This window comes from Glycine max, chromosome 19 (genome assembly GCF_000004515.6).
Source record: "Glycine max cultivar Williams 82 chromosome 19, Glycine_max_v4.0, whole genome shotgun sequence".
In the NCBI taxonomy this organism is placed as follows: Eukaryota; Viridiplantae; Streptophyta; class Magnoliopsida; order Fabales; family Fabaceae; genus Glycine; species Glycine max.
Window position 1 is genome coordinate 38,151,023 of NC_038255.2, and position 18,166 is coordinate 38,169,188.

The window sequence follows — 18,166 nt, forward strand, 5'->3', positions numbered from 1 at the left end:
AGCATTTTTTTTTCTCTCTTTTTCCTTTTTGATGGGTCACGTGGCACCCTTTCACCAAAAGTTAATAAAATTTAATATTTTGCTACCTTTTTCTTGAATTAATTTCCCTTCATATCGTTAGCACACTAATCAATCACCATGTTACATTTTTTTACATGTAAATTTGGTCGACATCTAATAAATTGGGGTTCTGGAGAAGTGTATATTTTTTCTTCTAATCTATTCTTTTGATTTATTAAAATTGAAGTCAGTCACTAACCAAACATAAAATTCAAAGCAAACTTAATTATGGCATTAATGATTTTCCAACGAATAGTTTGATTTCGATTTTGATTTATTTTAAATTTTGATTGCCCTCTGCAAAATTGAATGTGTGGTACTGCCAAAATTTAGCGGACACCTAACAATAAATGAAATTTTCACAGAGAGGAGCAGAAAATGCCTTAAGGATATTGGAGATTTTGGTAAGGTTGCTGCTGGCTTTTGGGGAATGTTGAGAGAATCTGAAACAAACAAATACTGATTTGTGGTTAGTTGTCTGTTATATTGAGCAGGATAAATATTTAATTTGTACTTTGTTAGCTTGTAAAGATGATGAATTCAACTCCTGAATCGATTATTATGCATATGTGATTTTGTTATATATCATTATATCAAGGTCATGTGACATGGAACTTTGTTCTATATGGTTCCATAAGGAGTAATGCTTTTACTTTCGAGTAGTGTCAAATTTCAGCCTGTTGTGTTATCTTTTTGGCTTTTTTGGGCTGATGGGGCTACTTTAGAGCAATAAAACGCAAAATAACCAAGGGGTAGCTTGAAAAGTGGTTATTAGTAATGAAAAAAGGTTCAATTTTCTTTGAAGAAAAATAGCTGGTTCATGATTTCATGAGAATTCACTTTCTTTTTCATGGTCTAATATTATATGCACGGAGAGAGAGTGCGTGAGTTTGCTTCTTTATGAGGAGCAGCGAGCAGTTCCTCTTAACCATGTGTCCAAGCTGTGCCATGTACTGAAATAGTGTGTTAGTACTTAGGTTCTGTCACTTTCCATTGATCTCAATTACTCCCTCTTCTGTGAAAGGATAACGATCTCCTATGCAACTACTCAAAGGGTGAGTTTCATGAACATGCTTCTAAAAGAACGCTTTGCAAAGAGAAGTTTTATTTGTACAATACGTACACAACAAAGGAAGATTGAAAGGAAAATGAAAAAGAAAATGTAGGATAAGATAAATTATGTGATAGAACTTTTTTAAAAAAAAAAAAAATAGTATTGTAAACAAATTTATATATGAATAATATGTTACAAATAGTTTAGTCATAGCTCGATCATTTTCACTGTTAATTTATGTTAGTGTGGGTTTGAATTTCTCTTATCACTTTTTTCACTTATTGAACAATCTTTTCTTGGGAAGTCTCTTAACACTTAGAAACTATAGCTAGTTGAGTATCTATGTGTGTACAATAATCGTATGGGTAGATTTGTATTGACAATCCTAGCATGTCATTGGAGCATTGCCTGGTACCATTGGGTGTCTTCCTATTCTACTACTTTTTTACTAAAAAAAAAGAGAGAGAGAGAGAGGGAATTATTCCGTTGAAAATCGCAAAGAATTAGAGAAGAAACAATGAAGGAATGCGAAAGAATGCTACCAAAGAGAAGAGGATTAGATAATTTTGAAATTTAGGTGGTGACTTGAGAGTCACATAAAAGTGTACTATATACTAATGTATTGGATAACGAAAAGTCATATGCTACATTAATTCTTAAATCAAACATTAGCCAATTATTTTTATATCGTTGAAACTAATCCTTTAATCTTTTAAACAAGTCATACGCATTATTAAAATTAATACACGCTGGTCGGTCCTTTGAGTAATAAGCATTAAAGACCAGGCTTGAAGCCTTCCATCCTCTTCCATAGATGAGTTTCAATGTGTTGATCAAAGTCACCAAATATGTACCCCACAAAGAATTGGCCTTCGTGTGTAAATATCTACTACAGAGACTTGTACGTAACCCATGATGGTCCCATCCCCTCCAACAGGTATTTCACTTTGTATCCATTTGCCACTATAGTTTCATGTACTTTCAAATGTTGTTATTTTTAGCCATGATATTTTTCGTGATTGAAAAATAAGATAAAATTGGTCTAGCAAGTAGCAAGCGGTGTAATGAATTCTGGTATGCAATGAATAAATGGTGTTTTTCTTCTTGTCTCTTATGGCTTGTTTTGTGAGTAAATGGTTAAATTAGTTCTTGAAATTGTGATTCATTGTTATTATAGTTTAAAATTTTAACAAAATTTATTAAAAAATCTAAAATTGTAACTAGTTTATTCCGCGTCCTTAAATTTGACTATCTACTGTTATTTTGGTCTCTACATGTGTTAATATTATCACTTAAGCTAAACATTACTTATAACTTTTGAATAAAATGAGTAAGGTTATAATTTTGAGAGAACTTTTTTAAATTTCATTAATTCTAGATGCTAAAGTGAAACCGAAACACAAATTTAGAGACTAAATTAACTATTTACTTATTTGTTTTATTTGGGAAAGAAAGTTAAAAGAAAAAGAAATTTGTTGTTTAAAAGAAAAAAGGATGGTGAGATTATTTTAGGTTGTTTAAAAGAAAGATTAAAAAAAAACATTTTTATAGAAAGAAACACACACATACATAATGACAAAATTTTCTAATAAAAAAAGAAGTGTGTAAAAATAAAAGTAATTTAGTATTTTAATTACACAAAAGCAACTATCTCTCTTTGTTCATCCAAAATGGACGGATTAAAAAAAATAACCAGCATCATTTAATTTTTTATGATTTACTAGTTCCTTCCTTTCTCGCACAATACCAAATGGTGAAAGGATTTGTTCTTGAATTTTGTTTCGTCCATTAGGTTTCGTTCGTGTCTCCTATCGTTCTAAACAGAGTGTTAGTCTAAGAAGATTTTTTTTAAAATATATTTTGAGTTTCTTAAATTTTAGGTATTTTTATATTAGTTTTTGAAATTTAAAATTGATCATTTTAGTCCTTATAAATTTTTAAAAAAATTATTTTAATCTCTCTATCCAATCATCTTTTGCCTAAATGTCGTCAAAATGAATACCTTGATAGGTATTTGATTAAAAAAATACAAAATTAAAGTAAACTATCATGTAAGCAAAGTTTTTAATGACGTTTGAGGAAGAGATTAAAACAATTTTCTTTTTCAAATTACGGGAACTTAAAAGATCAATCTTATATTTAGGGACCAAAAGACAAAATTATCTCATATATAAAAGATTAAAAATATATTTAAGTTTTTTTTTACTTAGTAAATAAAATTATAAATATATACTCTTTTTTTATCTCCTTACACTTTCTGTGTCTTTGGCTTTCTTTTTCTATGTATCTCTTTCTTCCACATCGTACAGCCTATTTGTTTATCATTACAAAATAATGTAAAGAATAATAGTGAATATTGATTGTGATTTGTGAAAGGAAAATTTGCTTGTAATGTATCTCTAAACTGGTCATACACGCAAAGCCTGCTTGTGGACCGATTAGGTGAATACTAGCATGCTAGCACAGCCTAGTAGTAATCCAATTTTTTTTTTTGGTGAATCCTAATAGTATTCCAATGTTGTTAGAAGAAAAGAAATAGCATTTACAAAATCATTAGGCAAAATTATATTTTTATCCTCAAATTTGTTTTCATTTTCAATTTTGGTCCTCTTTTAAAATTATTAACAAATTTTGTCCTCCTATTTTATCCAATCACACAATCTTAGTCCCTTAATCAAGAATTGGACGTTGACTGTTATGGAAGGAATGTTGATGGCTAGGTGTCACGTTCTTATTAAATGATAACTGTCACGTGTCATATCTTTATTGACCAATGTCAGCATCAATGGATTTCATTTTCGACATCCATGACAATCATCATCCCAATAGTCAACATTCTTTTGTAATAGTCAATGTCCAATCCTAGGAAACTAAGATAGAAAGACAAAATTTGTTAATAATTTTAAAGAAAAATCAAAATCGAAATTAAAGACAAATTAGAAAATCAAAAATTCAATTTTACCAAATCATTATAATATTTGTACTTTATGTTACGACTTTGGTTTTGGTTGAGGCGTACAAGTCAAACAATAAAAATATCATTTATTGTTATAGTGCTTATATTTTATTTAATAATTGTTAATATATTAACAGTACTCTTGTCTTATATATAAATATTGAATAAGTTATATCAACGTCTTCTGATGTCTAATTTCAAGAAATTAGTCAAGTAGAGGAAGACAGGATTTCATATTAGATACATTACAGATTTAACTCCACTTAGCATGAGTTTAATGTAAATATTTATGTCTTAGAGGAAGCTTTTTCTGCTTTAAAATGTGGCGTCATTTCCTTTCCAAAATTTTCACTAAAAAAAGAAAATAAAAATCTTCTGATGTATGAAAAACTTACACGAAGACAATCTCTATCTAGATATTTTGCGGACCTCTTTTAATTATATTATTCCACTTGAAGAAAAGTTAAAAAGAATGAATATTTGAGTCTGAAAAAAAAACTATGTATTATAAAATAATAAAAAAGAGGTCATTTTAATTTAAAGAGACGTTGCTGGAAGATTTTCAAAAAAGAAAAAAAGTGTATATAATATATATAAAAAATTCACAGTACTAATATCAACTAGAGTATTGCTAATCAATTAGATAGCAACTAGATCTCACTTTCAAGTTTCAACTTAAAACTTAAAAAAAATAAAATTAAACGTCCAAATAAGTCGCACCTTTCACTATTGATGTGAAAGTATCATTTATATAATTTATAGTTCAAATCGTCATTAAACAAATAATATATTATTACATTGTTAGTACGTGGAACGATTATCCTATTTCTGCTACAGTTTGCTTTGTAAAATGAACCTTCTTAGCAAATTAAATGAAACACGAGAAAGACAATTCCATTTCATATATCATAGGATCATGATTTCATATTTCGTGAAATGAATTTTACTTTATTTTTATTACTTAATGTGTATGGTTATTTATTTTATAAAATGACACCTATTATTTATCAGTAAAGCTAAAATTTAATTTTACTTTTAGCCTCTCTTATCCTAGACTTCACATGTAACAATTATTTTAATACTCATTTAACTGATAATTATTTAAATATGAAAGAAAAATATAATTCTTTTTCGCGAATATCTGTGTATTTTATCCAAAAACTTGTATAGATTTCCCATAAATAAACGAGTTTGTTATAAAAAATGAATATCACTCGAGAAAAATTAATTAGAAACGTATATTGCTATGAAGGCTATCCAAAATGTAAACTAAAAGAAGGTTAATGTATTAATTTTGGTCTCCAAACTTGTTCCAATTTTAATTTTTAGTCTCTACCTAAAAACTACATGTTTTCATCCCTATAGTCAAATAACTAAAACATCAACAAATGGCTATGTGAAGGGGATAATTCAACAAAAGAACTTGTACAACGCACAACAGAATATAAAGTACTAACAAAACATAAATTTACAATGACTACATAATGTACTCCCTCCTATGATATGCTTTTTGCTTTCCTCAAACTACAAGGTTTCCTCGAAGTCCACTGGCTACAACTGAGTGACCAACTAAGTCATCTTAACTCTTAAGTTACACATAATGATTTTAAGACTTTTTTTTATTAACTTATTCAAGTTTTCAACAGGTATTGCTAATCATTTGTGCAGTCAGTCTTCATGGCAGAAACAAATTCCCAGTTTCAATGGAAGAAAGACCAGCAAAATTCATCTGTCTAGAACATTGCTCATCATCCAATGCAACGTCTTCCTGCCAAAACATATAATTATTTCCAGAAATATAACATAGACAAGGCAAGAGTTTCCATGTTCCAATGTAGAATGCAAAAGAAGGAACCAAATTTTGTTATCAATTATTGTCTATAACTGTCGATCAATACAAGATTAACCAAAGCCTTTTTCCTGGCTGGTTACACGTTGATCAAACAATGTCACTGTTTTATGAAAAACCAATTCTTTAAATGGGCCATTTAGATCTATATGGTAAGAGCAAAATGCATAAATTGTGTTACATCAAACATCAAATTTAGGCATATAGCATGTCCCTTTGCTCCTTTGCTGATATGTATTTGAAAATGACAATGCCATAGACAGTACATAAACTTATGATGACACCTAAGCTTCATAGTAAACACTCATACTGATTACTTAGTACAAGATATACGATTTTTAATAGGTAAAGAATCATAAATTTGCAATTCTTCTTTACAAGCAGCCAATCAATTAGCAATAGACAGTTGGTCAGCATCTGACAAACAAATATGAACCATATCGTTTGCTCCTACCACTAGAGAATGATTGCAAGATGCATATCCATATATGTTGTTTTGTTTCATTTTTCTTGTACTGCATAATCAAGAAATGTCTTAAACTTAATACTAGTTTTGCATGCAAACTGATTGCATATTTTGATTTTGTATACATGTTTGAATCATTCTAAGGCAAGCAATAATTTTGATTTTATATACATATTGGGAGGAATTCTTGTCAGAGACTCACAGCTATTGCATATTTTCAACTTCTTCCGCTTGACATGTTCATTCTCCCCTCCACTTGTGGGCTTATGCTCCTGTACAGGGTGATACTTCATAGATGCCAACTCTTCTTTTGCAGTATCAAGTCTGCGCTTTTCATCTTTCTGGTACAATTTTGTGTAAGTAACAACCCAATGAACCTTTACGTATCATATGGAAATCAACACTTACATAGGACTTCTCCAATCCCAGAATCTGTTGCTTACAAAGCTTGAATTCCATCTCAAGCGCATGTATCCGACATTCAGCAGGCACAACACTTTGCTCTACCATTTGTTTTTGCCTACCCCGGACAACCTCTGGTTGCCACACATTCAAAGCTACAAAGGCTTGTCTACAAAAACACGTACGAAGCAATCAGTACAAATTAAGAACTGATACAAATTACAATAATCAATAGATAGCTGCAGCACTACAAACTTAACATTAAGAACTGATACAAATTACAATAATCAATAGATAGCTGCAGTACTACAAACTTAATTTTACTTTCGAACTAACAAATTCTTGTTCATTTTGGAATTATACAAATACAATGAATCAGCAATCAGGCACGTTACCTGAGCCTGCGCAAATTGGACAAGTCTTGAGCAGTTTGCGTGGCTTTGGTGGTTTCTTGAGCGAGACGTGTCTTCATATCTTTGAGCCTTCTGGAATGTTCGGCAACCTGGCTTTCCTTTCTCAGCACAGCCCTCCTATGAGCAGCTATTCTCCTCTCCTTGTCTCTCTCAAACCTCACCACCGAAAAGTTTTATAAATAATAAGGCTTAATTATAACATTCATCCCCTTAATTATAATTAAAAGTTCTATTTGCTCTCTCGATTATTAAAAAATTTAATCAAGTTCTTTAATTGTTTAAAATACTACAATCAGGTCCTTTGTATAATGAAATATTAAAATTCTCAAAGGGGTTTCTCAGACTCAACGGTGTTTTAAACAATTATAGGATATGATTGAGCTTTTTAATAGTTGAGGAACCAATCGAACCTTTAATTATAATCAAGTGACCAAATATATAATTAAGCCAATAAATGATAAAAATCTGAACAAGAAAATCACACAAAAAACTTTAATTTGAAAATGCAGAATCGAATGAATTGGTACCTTAATCTGTAAAGAGATTTAGAAGAAGAAGAAGAAGAAGAAGAAGAAGGGTGAGATTGGGATTGGGGATAGTCAGAGAAGAGAAGACGGTTCCAAAGAGGTTCTTCCGAGGAGAGGCGATGAAGGCGGCGGCATGAGATTGAGACGCAGCAGAGATCCTTGTAACTGAAACCGTTGCTCTCGATTCCGATCTCCAGAATTCGCCTCCACAGTTCGTCGGGGAGAAGAAGCCAACACATTCTCCTGCGCGATAGGGAAGACGCTCTGCTCCTCCACGTTTTGTAGGAAATTATTATATATATTATACATTATATTAAATTTATTTATTTAATAAAATATTAAATAATTTTTAAATTTTGTAAATTAATTTACTTAATAATTTTTTTAATTCAATCATTATATTATTAAAATTTTATATATACAAAATGTTATTGATTAAAACAAATTTCATTAAGAAATATAATTTGCATAACTTGATTTTCATACCATATAAAAAATTATCAATTTTTTTATGTAGTCAAAATTAAAATTTGGTACTCTATATATATATATATATATATATATATATATAATTTAACCATTTATTTTTTCTATAACAATCAAAGTATTTTAATTTAAATAACTCATTTTTCTTTGTATAAGTGATAAAAAATATGATTGAAAATTATGTATAAGGATGATGATACTAAACTGTTTCTTTATAAATAATCGTTGAAAATTTTTGTATTATCTCAATGGTATTTTATATTTTATGTATCAAAGTTGTTAGGTTAGTATTGAAGTTTCTATTTTCGCTCATTTTTAGAGTACTTTTGCGAAACTACAATAACATTAAATAAATAAGTTGCGTTAAATAGAAAGGTTACAATGAAGTTTTAAGGGCAAAAGTTAAAAGCATAAACACAGTATAGTATCTTACATTGAATTGTAACAGTCACAAGATAAGGTTTCCCCTCATTCCTATGGTACTTTTGAAATTACAATAGAAGCTTTTTTTTCTTTGCCAAAAAATTACAATAGAAGTTGAGAATTTTTGAAAATGCATTACAACAGCCTATTTTTTAGTGATACTTGATCACGGTTTTGATTTTCAATTTTTATATACTTTGAATTTTATTAACTACATCTCTTTCTTTAAATTTTCACCTTTTTATTCTTTTAGGGAATCAATGCAAAGCATTTTTCCCATATTATTTTAATAAACAATTAAAATTCTTAATAAACCACACTTTTTGGTGAAATGCAAAGAAACCTTAAGATGAACCATTTAAAAAAAAACACACACACACACACAACAAACTTGACAACAATATAATTTTTATACATACAAAAAATATCTCTCTAAATTTTATATAAAATTACAAATGTTTACTTACACTAAAATTGAATTTATGCTATATTGATAATATAACATAATAAAATTCAATTACTTTTATATAAAACTGAGAAGAAACAGTATTGAGCAATTTAATTTTTCAAAATTTTTGAGCAAGAATTATAAATTATTTTTTAATCGATAAATATTAATAGTTAATTTTTTTCTTAAGGAAACAAATCTTTCTTTCTTTGTATTGGATAAATTGGAATAGTATTACTCAACCTAGGAAAGGGGGAACCCAAGAAGACTGGGAATTGGTGGGATCATTAGAGACTGTAATGGTAATTGGTGCTTAGGATTCTCGGGTTTGTGTGGAGTCAAGGATCTTGAATTCCAACAAGTTAGTTTTCTCTAGAATGGTAGAATAGAATTCCTAACAATATAACAAGAGATTTTTAAGTTGAGACAGTGAGAGAGGCACCATTGTGTGCCGGGGTGAGATTGAGAATCATGGTTGCGGCCTTGAGAGCCCACGCCTGAGGCGGCTGATAGAGGGAAGCAGACGCGCCGAAGCAGGAGGCGAGCATGTCGGCGTTGATCACGCCCGGGTTGAGTGCGATCACTGCAGTGATTAGGGTTAGGGTCAGGGTTAGGGTTAGGGTTACCTATGATATCAGGAACGGGAGCAGCCAATTATTGTATGACCTCGATTGGCGAGTTCGAGAGCCAGGGCTCTTCCCAGCCATTTCCGACTCCAGTTATCAGCACGGTTCGACCTCCTCCCTTCATCTCTGTCTCTCTCACTCAAATCCCACTACCTATATTCCTCTTCCTCCCCTCCATTCAAATATATATTTTCCTTTTCCATTTTATTTATACTTTCATATTTAATTGTCCATTTATTTCCTTTTCTTACATCTCTCACATTCAATTATAATTCTCTTTAAATACTCTTTTTATTTTCCCAAAAGTTTATTCAATAAAACAAGTTTTATTCAGAATTATTGTTTGAATAACTTGATTTTCATACTAAATAAAATAAAATAAAAATATCAATCTTTATGATACAATTTTATATAGTCAAAATTAAAATTTCGTATTTATGTAATTGTTTAATATATATATGTGTGTAAATTTAACCATTTAATTTTTATATTTAAATCAAGTATTTTCATTTAAATAACTCATTTTTCTCTACATATTTCACGGCAATGTATTGGTTTATAAATTATTAAAACTAATTAATAGAAGAAAACCTTCAAGGTCTATCTACATTATGTAAAATACTACAGAAATCAAGATTATCTGTAATGAGTATTTAACCAGTTGTATTACAGCACAGGATATTTAAGTTGCATAAATAAAAATAATAATATTAGTTTTGTAAATTATATATAATTTATTTCTTTAAATAATTAAACTTTTAAGGAATAAAAGATTGATTATTATTTCACATTAAAAATAATCATATAACATTTTCATATGTTATTCTTTATAATTTAAATTATTACATTTTATAATATAATCTTTATATGTGAGACAATTTATCTATCTATATATATATATATTAGAATTGAATTATGTAAAAATTAAAAAAAAAAGTAATATTTGACGGTATAAGGTATAAAATAATATGATCCAAAATTATATATATGGATCATAATACTCAGATTGTTTTTTTTTATAAATAATCATTGAAAATTTTGTATTATCTCAATGGTATTATATATCAATTATCTTTATACAAACAAGGTCCTAATTATGCTGACATGGACGTACTAGTGCTTACGTGTCATAATATTTCACACCCTATTTCTCGCCCAAAAACATCACTGTCATGCTGCATTTATTAGTTTTTGTCTTTTGCATTTCTTTTTCTTCCGTTACCTATGCATGTATGTTTCCAAGAAAATGTTGGATTTATTACTTTTTGTCTTTTGCTTTCTTTTCCTTCAGTTATCGATGCATGTATGTTTCCCAGAAAATTTATTTGTAATGCGCTGAAGTGACTGTTGGATTTGGGGTTAGACCATCATTTCGAATTCCCTTCCGTGAGAGTATCCCAAATCCCATTTCCATTTTCCTCCTGTGACGACTCACTTTAAGTGTACTTCCGTTTTCATGTTGGTCGTGAACGAGAAACAAGAAAGAAGCCGAGCACTACATATCCCTTGCCCCTAATTACAAGTTCGTTTTCTATATCAAGAGTTTGTGATTTATTGATTTGTTTGTTGTAATGGTGCATTACTTTAGGGTGTTTATTTTGTTTTTGTGCTCATTCCCTTACTTGAAATCAGAAATGTTTGGATCGTAGTAGTGGATCAAGTATCCCCTCCAATGTGGTTCTTTATTTTTGTTTTGGTGCCATTTTCACCTTAGATTTGTATCATTAGGTACATTTTTTTTGTTTTATGACTTTTCGAAACAAAAATGGTTAGATCTTTTTATTGTGCTACAATTCCCTCTTGTTTCTGGTCGAGAACGAGAAAGAAGGCAGAATGAAAGTTGTTGGATAAAATAACTAACCCCCAACCCTAGGCACAGGTTGTTTTGCTTTGCATAACCAAAGTAAGCAACCTTCTTTGCAGGAAAAACAAGAAGTTGAAATAAGTAAACCCCAACCCTAAGTACAGGTTCATCTTCTCGTGATTTCTTAATTTGTTATTTGTTATGGTGTGATATTTTTGTTTATTTTATGCCTTCTCGAAACATTTATGCTTATATTTTTTTTTGTTGTGGTGGCTTAGTTTGTTTACTTTAGGGTGTTTATTTTGTTTTTGTACTCATTTCCTTACTTGAAATTAGAAAAGTTTGGCCTTTGTGTGTAGTAGTGGATCAAGTATCCCCTCCAATATTGTCACTGTTCTGTTGTGGTGGATGTTAGTGGGGATGAAGACCATCATCGCATCACTGAAATCAAAGCAAAACTTTCAACACCGCAGAATGTATGTATTGTTCTAACTAACAGCAAATACTCCCCTATTGTTTTTCTTTTTAATGTTATTTTGCAAGGGAAGAGAAGTCATGCTTATCCACTCCATCAGGTTATTTTTTTTTTCTTTTTTTCTTTTTATTGAATCCCCTCCACCATGTTAGTCTTCAAATACGATACATAATACATCTTCTCACATCTTCTCAGTAATCCCACATTTAGTTTGTATTAATTTATACATCAATTTGTAAGCAACTCAACTTGATATCTATTTGAAATATTCACATATTACAAAATTTTCCTGATTCTAATAATAAAAGCCCTGCATACAATTTAAGACAATTAAAAAATTATCAAAATTGAATATCAAAAATAAGAAACAATGATCAAAACTACTCTTTTATTTTTATATTTTTATTAGTAATTGTAATCATAATAATTTATATTGTCACAGCTGGCATGAACCATTGCAGCAATAATTTCATCACTAAATCACAATGTTTGTATGCAAATAAGTATAATATTAAAGTTAAAAAGCATCTCTTCATTTGTACAAATTATAGTATGAGGTGTAGTGACATTCAAAGTTTTCAAATGAATACCTTGATCACATTAAATAATTAAATATTTTTTAAAAAATAACTAATAATATCATAGTCACCTATGAAGTATAAATACCCACTATTTTTTTTTCAACAATGTTAAAATACATATGAAATGGATAAAACTATAAGGATTTTATCAGTAGCACTATAACTTGCTTGTTTATACCATGTTTGTATCACATTTTCTACTTTCCATGGTTTTCCCTCATAGACAAAATATATATAGTAGTTAACAAAAAACATGTCATATCACATACAACTTGTCTTGGTCCAGATGGAGCATACACAACATTTTACTCTCTGTTACTTGGTATGAATCATAGTCACTCAATAAATAAGTTGCCTAATACAAAAGGGAAAACATTTGTCTGCATGATAATCACTAAATATCACAAAACCACAAAATAACATTAAAAAGAAAACCTTAGATGTTAGTTAGAACAATACATACATTCTACGGTGGTGAAAAGCAGTGATAATGGTCTTATCCCCACTAACATCCACATCCACCAACAGTGACAATATTGGAAGGGATACTCAAGCCACTGCTACGACACAAAGGCCTAAGGCAGAACACTTTGCAAACAACATACAACATGTCAAATAAAGAGGGTCATTACTGCGAAACAAACATCTAAGCATAAACCTATGTAGCCAAACATGTCCCATTTCATGTGAGGGAATGAGCACAAAAACAAAATCAAAATCAAAATAAACAAACTAAGCCACCACAACAAAAAGATATAAGCATAAACGTTTGGGAAAGACATAAAATAAACAATGTAACCAATGATGCACATCAGAGCTGAAGATGGCAGCAAAACAAAAATATTGCACCATAAAAGATAACAAATTACTAAATCCCGAACTTTGGTACAGAAAACGTTAGGGTTTACTTATTTCACCTTTTTTATTTTCCTACAAAGAAAACCAAGCTTTACTGGTAACAAATAACGAAATCACATTTTCTACTTTCCATGATTTTTGTGTGATTTGTAATCATAATCCTTCACTGACAAACTATAAAAGTAGTTAACAAAAGACATGTCATATCACATACAACTTGTCTTGGTCCATCTGGAGTAACATGTTGATTGACATATTCATCATTCATATTCTCTAGTGGTCATTTGTTTTGCAGGGTCATTAAAATAGAATAGTAGATTGAGATAAGGAAGGCTAAAAAATATCATACACAGTGCATTATTATTACTCTTTGTTTTTTTTTTTTCGGAAGGCATAAAATATAATATATTATTGAGATAATCAAAACAGTACAAGTGGTACTGAATGAAAAGGAAATACAAAGCACCACTGGTGCTGCCTCCCAAAATAAAACCCAAACTAACCCATCCATAAAGACATCTCCACATAGGTTAACCAAAGGACTCCTTTATATTAGAGGACCAATGGTTGAAGCTAGTGTTGAAGCCTTTCTCTCTAGCTTTTAGCCAAGACCAAGCTAAAAACATAGCCTCTTCCATGACTTTAGAGGAATCAAATTGTTTTCCTTGAAAGATGAGGGTATTCCTATGTTACCATATAGTACTAGTTAGAGCCACCCACCACCCACACCATCTGCTATGGTTTATATTAGCTCCAAATCCTTCACAAAATTGTGCTAAATGACTTGCTGGGGAAACTGGAAGAGGTCCTACAGCCTGGATCCATGTCATGGATTCCCACCACAGGGGCATTGTCCTTTTGCAATTAAAAAATAGGTGACCCACTTCCTCTTGCACTTGACCACAGAGAGGGCAGCCATCATCTTGGATAATCACATTTCTTCTTAATAGATTACCCTTAGTAGGTAATCTGTCCTTGAGGAGCCTCCAAGTGAAGACTGCTGTCCTTGGGGGGATTTTCATCTTCCATATTAATTTGAAATTTCTGACATCTGAGGCTGAGGCATTGGTGTTTAGCATTATTCTATAAGCTGACTTGGTGGAATACACACCACTAGGTTCAGTTTTCCACATCATATTGTCCTTCACATATCTCTGAATAGAGATAGAAGTAATATCCTCCATAAAATTCACTGTCAAATCATTTTCATGGTCAAATAAATTCCTCCTCCATTTGAAATCCTATTTTCATCTATCTTCAGAGAAGGTCCCCATCTTTGTAATGGTGTTGTGTTGTTGTCTACTGATCATAAAAAGTGAATTATACTTCTGTTGTAGAGTGCAGTCTTCCCCTAACCATTTGTCTGTCCAGAAATGAATTCTATCACCCCCACCAACCTTCCAAGCCAGGTTTTGTTGAAAGATGTTTTGACCAGAGTGATGATAAATCTTCCTCAAGTCCCTCCACCAGTGTGAGCATCCCCTTTTATCTCTGCCCGACTGAAACTCTTCCCAACCTCCATATTTGGAGTTAATGATTCTAGCCCATAACTGTTGCTGGTCAGAAGCTAAGGCCCATATCCATGAATCATAGTCACTCAATGAATCATACTCTTTGTTATTGGGTATGAATCATAGTCACTCAATGAATAAGTTGTCTAATACAAAAGGAAAAAATATTTGTCCGCATAATAATCACTAAATATCACAAACTACAAAATAACATTAAAAAGAAAACCAACATGGAAGTATTTTCCTGTTAGTTAGAATAATACATACATTATGCGGTGGTGAAAGTTTTGCTTTGATTGCAGTGATGATGGGATGATGGTCTCCATCCCCGTTAACATCCACCACAACAGAACAATGACAATATTTCAAGTTCACCCCTTACTGACCTCTCATTTCGATGTTCAGGGGCTGAATATTTGGCGTGCTGGGACTATAATCAACATATCCACAATTTCGCATATAGCAAGCTTCAATGAAAACCATTCATATGTAGTTTCAATATAATAATATGAGCGGGCATATTTTCTCGGTGAAAAAAGTTCATATATGGAATTTTGTTTTAACATTGAAAATTTCAAATTGCCTTTGAGAAAGAACCATAGTTGTCAATTCAAAATAGCAACGCGTAGCAGCCAGCCCCAAAGTCATTATATAGTGGGATGGCTATACTGAAGACTATGGATACAAGATAAATAGTTTACATTGCACACAAATGCTAAAAAAAGAAAGAAAATAAATTAAATAAATTTGTAACTAGTAAAGAAATTCATTGAGACACAATAATCATCAATCTATGACATAGTTAACAAACAAAGTCAAGGAGCATAAGACACACACACAAAGTGCACATTATCACTTAACCAACAAAAAACTAAAAGACAAGAAAAGAAAAGAAAAGAAAAAAAGCATAGCTAAGTGTAAGAAAAATCAAGGAATGACTAAGCTGTGTGAAACGGAATTGACAGTGCAAAGACCTGACATGAGAGGCAGGGTGTGCCAGAAAATGCTTGGACTGCTGGGAGGTAATCAGAAAATCTGAAACACAGGTGCCAAAAAAGGGAGAAGTAACAATTTTAAGTTTTGATCTTATACATTCCACGAGTTTTGATCAGGCAACCAATGTTCAAGAAATTGAAGAAAATGTGCGAAACATTGATAACTCAAACACGGGTGAGTAGTATCACAACCAGATTGACGGCTCCTGGTTTACACTTTAAGGGGAACAAAGAAAAATAAAAGCAGTCTGTCATCCCAACTCTAGACCAATCAGATTCCCCAGATATTGAACCCTAGATGGTTCAAGTTACAAATACCTTTTCAATTCTATTTCTGATGTTGACTCTCCTATAGGCATCAGGAAAGAGTTAGGACTTGTGCTCTTCATTCCATTTCAAAATATATGTCCTACAAAATTCTGTAAAGTAACCATAAAGCTTTGGCCCTAGAATTTCTAATCTGTTTGGTGCCGAGATAAGCTCCACATCCGAATCAGAAAATGGTAGTGATGGAATGAAAGCTCCTAAAAAAAACAGGACTTAGGAAATAGTTGAGTTAGCATTAAATAAGAGAGTAGGTTTCCAATGGGTGTTTTTATCAACAAATGCAAAGCTGGTGGAATTTTGATTATCTTTTGCAGAAAGCTTGATAAGCCAATTCATGCACACACCAGAACCAAAACACTTTGAAGCTGCTTATAGAATTTTCAACTATCTAAAAGGGTCACCAGGAAGAGGATTGTTGTATAAGAAGTACAGGTACTTGCAAAAAGAAGCCTACACCAATGCATATCGGGTGGGAGTATGAAACAGAATGTGGTGGTTACAGTAGTGCAGAAACAGAATGTGGATCAATGGCCAACGGAATATGTGAGATATGTGGATTGAATGAATACTAAAACTTTATGGGTCAGCAACTCTACACCTACGAAAATCTACAGAGACAGGTCAGCAACCGCCATAGCTTACAATCATGTTCTCTATGATGGAATCAATTGGAAGTAGATAGAGAAAAAAGAAAAATGGACAGATCTGCATGCCCTATGTCCTCACAAAAGAGCAAGTTGACTGTCCGGGGGGGGGGGGGGGGGGGGGGACCAGGGGGAAATAAAAATGTTTTTGAACTCTCCTAGATAATAGATAATAGGACTTTAGTTATGAATGTAGATACTAACTAGTTTTAAAGGATGTAGATAACCAACTCTGATTAATATCCTCTCTCTTCTATATGAGAAGACTTGGTATTCTATTTTTTTGTATCAGATAAAAAATCCAAGTTATCTTTTTCATTCAAGTATAATAACAATAACAATAATATACAAATGTCAGGTTCATATTATACCAATGAAAATGAAAGATAAAAATAGGTGTTCCCATCAAATTAGACTCGACAGAGCTTTGCCCTAAACAACAAAAGTAAATTCATATTCCAATCTTTTAGCATTTCCTCACAAAATCAGCAAAAGCTCTGAAACCTAATATATACAGTTCCTTTTGATTATTAAAAGTTATTACTTCAGAATTTTACAGACAACATGAGAAGACCATCCCACAATTCTATATATATCTTATCCAAAATCCCAATGATTGCCATAACAATTTTCCAACAAATCTCAATTAAAACCACATTCCAAGAAACTGATCAATCTATTAGCAATAAAGAAAATAGAAGAGTGCTTTCATATCCAACCCACTTATACCTATGTATTCACTCTTGCAAACAGCATTCAAAAGGGAAATAACTTGGAAAGTCTAAATTAAGGGGAAACTTAGCAATTTTGTACTAAAAAGGGGGCAGGGCACAGTCCACTAAAAAGTTGTTCTCAACAAAGTAAACAATTTTGTACTATAAAAGTAGCAAAACAGATTATTTAATGGCACAAGAAGGGCACCATTTACTGCTGCCATACTTAAATCAATCAGATCTTTGTAAATAAAGCTTTGGTCTATAATCTGCAAAGGACTAATAGCAAGGAACGCATAAATACATGCTTAGTTATGCTCCATACACCTATAAATTATTGCATGAACCATGAAGTTAAGTGGTATGCATTATGCAAAATACAGATAACTCTGTTCATGCTCATCTACACGAACAAACTATACATAAACCCACATCACCCGTTGGCCCTACCCTCATACTTCAAGTTAACAACTTCAACATAGATGAAGCAGTCTTGTGAATTGTTTTCAGTTTGTAAGAGATATGTTAACCTCAAATGGATAAAATTC

At 31.4% G+C, this 18,166-nt stretch overlaps 1 protein-coding gene and 1 long non-coding RNA gene across 4 annotated transcripts; one reads left to right on the plus strand and one right to left on the minus strand.

Moving 5' to 3' along the window:
- Window positions 1–5,463: 5,463 nt before the first annotated feature.
- Window positions 5,464–8,009, minus strand: LOC100818388 (F-box protein SKIP24). Of its 2 annotated transcripts, none has more exons than XM_003554015.5 (5): window positions 7,728–8,009; window positions 7,183–7,356; window positions 6,794–6,956; window positions 6,588–6,726; window positions 5,464–5,834 (listed from the first exon to the last, which is right to left on the minus strand). In XM_003554015.5, exons 1-5 carry the CDS (start codon window positions 7,964–7,966, stop codon window positions 5,746–5,748), a joined length of 804 nt encoding a protein of 267 aa, XP_003554063.1. In that variant the 5' UTR covers window positions 7,967–8,009; the 3' UTR covers window positions 5,464–5,745. The 2 variants fall into 2 exon arrangements, with proteins under 2 accessions (XP_003554063.1, XP_006604274.1); XM_006604211.4 differs by having other exon boundaries at window positions 5,464–5,838; window positions 7,728–8,007.
- Window positions 8,010–9,312: 1,303 nt separating this feature from the next.
- Window positions 9,313–18,097, plus strand: LOC100818921 (uncharacterized). Of its 2 annotated transcripts, XR_005889880.1 has the most exons (4): window positions 9,313–9,814; window positions 11,002–11,232; window positions 11,874–11,990; window positions 15,242–18,097. It is a non-coding gene; the product is annotated as an uncharacterized lncRNA (long non-coding RNA). The 2 variants fall into 2 exon arrangements; XR_005889879.1 differs by lacking the exon at window positions 15,242–18,097 and having other exon boundaries at window positions 11,874–14,616.
- Window positions 18,098–18,166: the final 69 nt, after the last annotated feature.

Coding starts and splice junctions, on each gene's coding strand:
- LOC100818388 (XM_003554015.5), bottom strand. CDS start 7,966: ATGTGTTGGCTTCTTCTCCCCGACGAACTGTGGAGGCGAATTCTGGAG. Junction 7,357..7,727: donor AAATCTCTTTACAGATTAAG/GTACCAATTCAT, acceptor TTCGGTGGTGAG/GTTTGAGAGAGACAAGGAGA. Junction 6,957..7,182: donor TCCAATTTGCGCAGGCTCAG/GTAACGTGCCTG, acceptor GTGTTTTTGTAG/ACAAGCCTTTGTAGCTTTGA.